The sequence below is a fragment of the Octodon degus genome, unplaced genomic scaffold (genome assembly GCF_000260255.1).
Source record: "Octodon degus isolate 3935 unplaced genomic scaffold, OctDeg1.0 scaffold00146, whole genome shotgun sequence".
NCBI classification, from domain to species: Eukaryota; Metazoa; Chordata; class Mammalia; order Rodentia; family Octodontidae; genus Octodon; species Octodon degus.
In genome coordinates this window covers 1,792,894-1,801,060 of record NW_004524722.1, presented here as the reverse complement: position 1 = coordinate 1,801,060, position 8,167 = coordinate 1,792,894, and the positions used below count along the sequence as shown (strand labels likewise).

The following is an 8,167-nucleotide window of genomic DNA, read 5'->3' as shown; positions in this document are numbered from 1 at the left end:
GGAAAGGAACCAAGAGATGGAGGAAGGAAAAAGAGGAGAGGAAAGGGAAGTAGAAAGGAGGAAGATATGCTGTATACTTGCACCAAGTCCTCTGAAGACAGGAATCACTGTGTACCGCAAAGGTGCATTAATACAAAAAAGTGAAACCAACAAACCCAAAATGCTCTAAGAAGCCTTCACCGGCGCCCGTTCACCGCTAGCCACTGCCTGCCGTGGTGTCCTTCAGGCCTCATCACCCTGAGGCATCAGTACCTGTTTCTGGGTGTGCTTTCTCCGCCTTGAGAGGGACCTCCTTGGAATCAGGAAGGCTCGCCTTGGAGCCCTGGCACCCCACACAGGGACAGGCATAGAAATGGCTGCCTCTGGGATGGGTAAGGAGGGGTGCAGGTGAAAAGCTTCTGGCTCCTGCTGGGAGTCCGTGGACTGCCTTCTGCCTGAGGATGGCCCTCAGTGTGAGACACTTGATCTGCGGTCAGTGGCTGTCCCTTTCTGTCCCTTCTTGTCTTCCTGGGATAACCCTATTCTTCCTGCCTTTCCCATATGCTTGTCTCTTATTATTGCATAAAATAAGTCTGAATCAGGTTGCGGTACAGCTTAATGGTAGAGGGCTTGACCTGCATGCTGGAGGCCTTGCATGGTTAAATAACAAAGTCAAAATCATCTCATAGAACTATCTCAGCAACCTTGTGGGACAGGTTCTATTCTATTAATCAAGATTTAGATTTTGGAACTGAGAGACTTGTCCAGTTCCTGCTGCTGGGAATGGCAGAACTGGGATTTCTGTTTCTCCCTCATAGCACCCTCCACTGGTGGAGTCAGGCAGCAGGAGTCTCCAGGATGTGACAGGATACTGTCCTATGCCAGGCTGGACAGGGCTAGCAGCCAGGCAGGCAACACATTCCAGAACCACTCTAGTGGAGGACCTGGAATGTTGTCAAACTGCCCTGGAAATTCCTAAACCAGCTTGGGAACTGCGCTGGCTCCTCCTCCTGACTTTAGGTTTAATAGCCTGAGGCTATGCGAGAAAGACCCATATTGGTGTTTACGTGCTAGGTCTGGGTCTGCCCTTGACTCCCTTGGTATCTTGGTAAGACCTTGAGCTACCTACCCCTTTCTGGCCTTAGTTTTACTACTTCTGAAATGGGTATAATAACTATCCCCACCACTTAACACTGGGGAAGTACTAAGAAGAGTGAGTGCTGGGCCCTGCCTGCCAGATACTCCTGTGCTGAACACCTGACCAGACAGTCGTGTGTGGGAGCTTCCTGGGGACAGGGCCTGGGCCTTGCAGGGTAGGAGGTAGTGGTCAAGGGCACAGCTTCTGAAGTCAGACCAGAGCTCTGTGCCATTTGCTGGCTCTGTGACACTGGAGAAGTTATTTAGCCTTTCTGAGTCTCAGGATTAGATGGGAAGAAATTGGCACAGAGTAAATGCTCACCTCGTGATATGAGATAAGAGAAGCTGCTGGACATGGTAGCGCACGCCTGTGATCCCAGCAGGGTGAGGGAGAGGGGCTGCATCCCGGAAGGCTGGTGGAGAGTCCCTGGGTGGAATAGGATGAGAAGATGGCACTTTTCACCTTGTCACTAGACTCTAGAGTAGACAGACAGGTAGCAAACAGGCTGCTGGCCCAGGTCAGCCTGAGGCTTCTGGGCAAGGTGCAACAGGACAACAGTGGCCAGAGGCCCTTCCTAGGCCCAATCCCGGCCCTGTTCCTGCAGGCTCCACCCACTCACACTTGGTGACCCAGTCTCAGCTGTCCGAGGCTCCATTCCTCTGTTCCGGGGAAATGAAAATGAGATAAGGTCATTCCAGAAGGGGACCTTCTTTTTCCTGTGCTGCACCTGCAGTCCCAGTGGGCTGGGACCTGCCTCGGCTTCCTCCTCTGTTAAGTGGAGGCCTGGCACAGATGAGTTTGGAAGATTGTTTCGGACCTGACTGTCTAGACCAGTGATTGCAAACCTTTTTAGAGCTTTCAGTGCTACAAATAGCCTGCTGCAGCACATGCGCCATAGGTTCGCCACCACTGGTCTAGATGATGCCAGTGTGCATACTGTGTGTGAACCTAAGCGTGCTGGGTGTGTGTTGGCCTGTGTGTGTTCAGATGTGGTGTGTGTGTGTGTGTGTATGTGTGTGTGTTTATACCACTATGGCAGTATGCCAATGCCCAGGGTAGAAATTGGGGAGAAGGCAGGCTCTGGATAGAGACCTGGCTTGGGCAGAGTTATGTCAGCAGAAGTACTACAGAGTATGTGCTGGGCATCGAGTATATTGGCAAGTTTCTTACTGTGGGGCTGTGGGGCAGAACCAGGTCTATGAGAGGGAATGCTGGAGGCTGCTCTAGCCTGCAGGATGTGGGGAAGATCTTCCCCTACAGAGCCCCTCCTGTGATGGGGGCTGCCTGGGAGGGAGCTAGGAGCACCTGTCCTTGGAGCATGTGAGCTGGGGGTAGACATCAGGGCAGAGTGCAGCTGTGCTCAGGGCATGCTGACCAGCACAAGCACATAAGGTTGCCCCTCTGTGCTTTGGGTCCAGAAGAGAAGGCAGCCCTGGGAGGGCTTGGCCTGGCTGAATTCCCACACCCAGGAGCCGCCCAGGCCAGCGTCTCCACCTCTCTGTGTTTGCAGGAGCCCCCTTTGGCAGCTACCAGCCCTGAAAAATGTTGGAGGCTGGGTGTGGCCCCAGGCCAGGGAACCTGTCTTTCCTGTTTCCCTGCAGAGCTCCCAGCAGCCGGTCCAGGCGCGCATTCATGAGTGAGGAACCTGAGCCTGCGTTGAGCATCCCGACCCAGAGAGCAGGGGCTGGTCAGGTACTGGTGTGTGAGGTGGGGCCGTCCCATGACTGGGAGGCTGGGCTGGTTAGTTTGGGTTTGCATGGGGAATTCTAAGGCAGTGCCTTTCCCTGCTCCTTTATCCCAAGCTGTAAGGAATTAGGACTTTGGAACCAGATGATGCTGGGTGTCCTGCCTGGTTTGTCCAATTCTTGGCAGTGTGACCTTGAAAAAATAGCTTAATTAGCCTCTCTGACAGTTTTTACCAAAAGATGGGGTGGGGATGCCTGAAGTTGCTCAAACCAGACCTGGCATCTTCTGAACAGGAAGGGTAGGAGAAGGGATCCTAAATGGGGATCATTTGATCAGATAAGAGCCAGAGATGCGCAGATAAAAGCACGTGGCCGGCCTCAGACAGCTGATCTGCCTCTGGAATTTTGAACACCTGACTCCTTTGGCACATTCCTAAGCCATCTGGGATCTTACAGTTTTTGAGGGAGAGACAATTTAAGCATCTTTCTGGGTCAGGAGAAGACCCCACGTGAGCTGTGCCCCTGGAAGGCCTGGACTGGCCCATGGCCGTCTAGAGCCAGCAGCTGAGAAATCTCTAATCACCATTGTCCTCCTATAGGTTCTCCAGTGAGGGATGGAAAAGAGAAGTACCTTCAGCTCTAGTGGCTCCCACAGCTTCTTGTATTGGTTTCATTCATTCACTCACCCATTCATTTTCTCTTTCCTGTACTCACTGCTGTGAGACAGGCCTCTTGCTGAGTGTTAGGGACAGAGAAATGCATTCAAAGAAGCCAGCCCTCAAGGAGCACCTACCTGGAAACCTTTAGGGGAAAGGACAAACTACCAACAAGGCCTAAGAATAGCCGGAAGGGCACTGTGATGAGTGCACTTGAGCAGAGCCTGGAGGGGTTTGTGAGGTGGAGTGCTGTGTGGGTGGCCTCTGGAAAGCCTTTGCAGATGGAAAGCCCAGCAAGAACAGAAGCAGGGAAGCCCTAGACTGTCAAAGGGCTCATCTCTCCTAGACCAGAGCTTCTGGAGTGGGGCCAGTGAGTAATGAGAGGGGCTAGTGACAAGGTCAGGAAGAGCAGTCTCCACAGAGCCCAGGGTGAGGTCCCAAGGGCAGCTTTTTCAGGAGAGGGAGAGGAGAGGCCTGAGGGAGAAGGCAGAGGACTAAGTTGTCCCCATAAAGTAGAGGCTGTGGGCTTAGGACAATGCCTCACAGGTTGATGAGCCAGCCAGTGGACAAGGGTGGAGAGGGGGCAGGAGGCTCAGTCTGGACCAAGGCCACAGTGATGAAGTCCCCAGCTGGCCTGGTAGGGCTAGGTCAGGATGTCAGCCACTGAGGGGTGGCTCCCTCAGTCCACAATGAGGCAGGGAAGTCTCCACCCCCTTCTCAGTGTCAGAGATTCCACCATTAGTCACCAGCAAGAAACTGTGCAAAGACCATGACCAGAAGATGAGGGCCCTAACCCACCCCATGAGGAGAGCAGCCAGCTCAGCCCTGGGTGGGAGAAGAACAGCAGTGTGGGGGTGACAGTGAGTGCCTGCTGCATGAAGGAAGTGCCCATCCTGTCCCCACTGAGGGATGCTTTCCCCTGAGAGAAGTTTGATGGTGAGGTTCTCCAGAGGCGGAGGATTTTATCCATGAGAAATCTGAGACTCAGGTGGGTCTTCCTACCTGGACTCCTGGTTTGATTTTCAGCCTGCCTTCTGGGGACTTAGGGACATATCTGTGCCCTTCAGGGCATCATCTTTGTGCCCTGCCTCCCATCTGAGAGTTCTTACTAGTCACAGCTAGGGTAGGAAGAAAAAGAAGGTAGCAGCCTACCCTCCAAGCACTCCCTGTCTGCTGGGTGGTGGACCTCACGGGGTGACATATATTCACTGGGCACAAGGTAGGGGACCCTTGGGATAATAGCATTGTGCATAAATAAACTGAGTAGGTGGGAGAAGAATTTAAATTTGCCCCATAAAATAAGCTACTTCTACTCCCTATCCTCATTGCCGCTTCAGACTTCCCTAGCGTCTTCAGGAAGGTCACTGACCCATTGGTAACCTCACGGACTGGAGGGACTGCTAAGTGCAGTTGTAGGAATACCATCAATCAATCTGTCAATCAATCCAGAAGAATGAATAATGGAAGAGGGAGATTTTTGGAAATTCTTCAACCATCCCACACTTTGGCCCTCGAAAGCTAGTGGAAGAATGTTGTGGTGCCCCCAAAATGTCTGAGCTGCCCTGGCTGGAAATACCTCACCAGGCGAGGGCGCTAGTGTCGTGGGGGGCCCAGCCTTGAAGGCCCCTCCCCAGGAATCCTGAATTATACTCCTTTGGGATGCCCAGATCCTAGAACTCAAAGCCTAGCTCTCAGATTCTCCGGTCCTGAGGTTTTAGAGCAAGGTCAGCACTATATTTAATGGTCAGAGAGTTAATAATTTAGGATTCACAGAATTCAGTTGCTCAACTTCTTAAACAAACAGGTAAAGTGTTCCTGCTGGGTGGGATGGATTTGGGCCCCGTTCTGAAGTTTTGTATTCTAATTACATATCATATATTATTATATGTTATATGATGCTAATGTAAAAGGATTATATATATTATATGATTGTGCTGTTCATGGGTCTCACGCAGTCTTGTTCCTTGACTTGGAGGTTCTGGGTCCAGAGAGAGATGGCAATAAAAGTCCTGGATGTGGTCAGGAGAATCTGTGGGCACCTTGAAGGCCTTGTCAGGTGGGTGTCAGGCCTCCCTGCTGAGCCCTAACCTCCTGGCTCTCCCTCCTTCTCTCTTCTCTGCAGGGTAATGGCTGTGGACGTGGGCCCCTGGAATGACACCATCAACGATACCTGGGATGGAGATGAGCTGGGCTACAGGTGCCGCTTCAATGAGGACTTCAAGTATGTGCTGCTGCCGGTGTCCTATGGCGTGGTGTGTGTGCTCGGGCTGTGTTTGAACGTTGTGGCGCTCTACATCTTCCTGTGCCGCCTCAAGAGCTGGAATGCCTCCACCACATACATGTTCCACTTGGCTGTGTCTGATGCACTGTACGCGGCCTCCCTGCCGCTGCTGGTTTATTACTACGCCCATGGTGACCACTGGCCCTTCAGCACAGCGCTCTGCAAGCTGGTGCGCTTCCTCTTCTATACCAACCTCTACTGCAGCATCCTCTTCCTCACCTGTATCAGTGTGCACCGGTGCCTGGGCGTCCTGCGCCCTTTGCGATCCCTGCGCTGGGGCCGGGCCCGCTATGCCCGCCGGGTGGCATTGGCCATTTGGGTGTTGGTGCTGGCCTGCCAGGCACCTGTGCTCTACTTTGTCACCACCAGTGTGCGTGGGGCCCGAATCACCTGCCATGACACTTCGGCACCTGAACTCTTCAGCCACTTTGTGGCCTACAGCTCCATCATGCTGGGGCTGCTCTTCGCAGTGCCCTTCGCCATCATCCTGGTGTGTTACGTGCTTATGGCTCGGCGGTTGCTCAAGCCAGCTTACGGGACCACAGGAGGGCTGCCCCGGGCCAAGCGCAAGTCAGTGCGCACAATCGCCCTGGTGCTGGCTGTTTTTGCCCTCTGCTTCTTGCCTTTCCATGTCACCCGCACCCTCTACTACTCTTTCCGCTCACTGGATCTCAGCTGCCACACTCTCAATGCCATCAACATGGCGTACAAGATCACCCGGCCACTGGCCAGTGCCAATAGTTGCCTTGACCCTGTGCTCTATTTCCTGGCTGGCCAGAAGCTTGTCCGCTTTGCCCGAGATGCCAAGTCACCCGCAGACCCCACCCCCACCACCCCAGCTCGCCGCAGACTGGGCCTCCGCAGGTCTGACAGAACTGGCACCCAGAAGGGAGAGGTGTCAGCCAGCAGTGAGGACTCTCAGTGGACAGAGCCCCCGGTGGCTAGAAGCGAGAACACTAAGGACATCCGGCTCTAGGACTTGAGCCCCATGGGCTTCCGCGAGGTTATATGGAGGAGCTGTCGGGACCATGGCTCATTCAGATGGAACAGTCTTCCCAGATATGGACCAGCAATGACATTGTCACTAGCAGAGGCTGAGGATGCTCTCTCCCTGTGGCCCAGAAAGGTGCCCAGCTCCAGATTCCCCAGTCGTCATTTGTATGAGTGAGTGGAGACAGGGAAGTGTTCCGGTCCTGTGCCACCTGGCTCCCATGCAGAGAGCTGGCTTTTCCTGTCTGGCACCTCGGCACATAGCAGAGGCCCAACCTAAGCCAGGCCCAGAGAGGAAGATCACTCATCAAGGCCTCACAGCAGGGTGTGGGCCTGAGCTAGCTAGAGTGGGGGCAGAGTCACAGGCTGACCAGAGGACCCTGCTAAGGGATCTGGGATGGCACTGAGTGCCACAGTGGCCTCAGCTCAGACATGTACCCCCAGCCTAAGAGATGAACATCTGGAGCTGACGGCATATGTCCAGTGGAGGCTCCCCTGGGGTGGGACCCAGTTTGCAGCTGAAACATACTAAAGATTGTACTGCTTCTTGAGTTGTGCTGTGGTATATGGCCAGAGGGTGGGGGCACGGCCTAGGAAGCTTCCCACATGTGCACAAGGGCCTTTCTCTGACCTGCTTTCTTCTGTCACCTACCTTCCCACTAGCTGCTGCAGGGTAGTCTATTAGGAATCCCTCTCCAGATCCTGGGTATGTCCTCACTCTAAAGTCAGTTGGCTTCTGTCCCTGTCTCTGTGTGAGGCAAAGAAGATTCAATCCCAGGGTTCCCCAGTTTTAGTGACAGCCAGTAACATTCTGGTAAATGTTAAAGTGGACCTTTGGGGTGTTGAGGGACCCCTTGTTTGTAGCATTGCCTATTGCCATTCCTGCCATGGCCAATTTCAAACCGTCAATGCAGTGTCACTTGTTTGCAAAATTCCTGAAAAGTTAACAACTGGCTCTTGTAAGCAGGCATACATTACTGCAGTGTACTACTGGGTCAGGCCGAGTGCTTCCGGCAAAGGCCAGGGGTGGAAGGAAGGCTTTCTGGACTGGATACTCCTACGCTGGGGCTTCTGAGAAAGGCAGCTTCTAAGAACAACCAAGTGCAGGACACATTCTGAGGAAGGGCAGGAGGCCAGGGAGCAGGTGTACGGAGACAACAGCAGGCTGGGCAGCTGCCCATGCTCGATTCTGAGATGTTTTCTCCTTGCCCTGGTCACAAGGTTTCCTTTGTATGAAGTATGTGTGAGTAAGACTCATTTCTCTCTCCACCCAGTCATAGGCCTTCTGGGAAAATCTCAACTTTTTTTTTTTTTTTTTGGTGGAACCAGGGATTGAACTCAGGCCCTTGCATTTGCCAGGGAAGCGCTTATTCCACTGAGCCATCTCCCCGGCCCCAAAAATCTCAACTTTTAAGCATGACATTTGCAATTCCAGCTA

At 53.3% G+C, this 8,167-nt stretch overlaps 1 protein-coding gene across 3 annotated transcripts in view; it reads left to right on the top strand.

The window, feature by feature from the left end:
* The window catches only part of P2ry2 (purinergic receptor P2Y2), a 13,480-nt gene extending 5,832 nt beyond the window's left edge, over positions 1–7,648 (top strand). The window contains exons 2-3 of one of the 3 annotated variants that reach the window (XM_004641930.2): positions 2,719–2,809; positions 5,581–7,648. In XM_004641930.2, coding sequence (XP_004641987.1) covers positions 5,585–6,715 — 1,131 coding nt within the window. In that variant the 5' untranslated portion in view covers positions 2,719–2,809; positions 5,581–5,584 and the 3' untranslated portion in view covers positions 6,716–7,648. The other 2 variants (XR_002818230.1, XM_023702092.1) reach the window with 2 other exon arrangements.
* Positions 7,649–8,167: the final 519 nt, after the last annotated feature.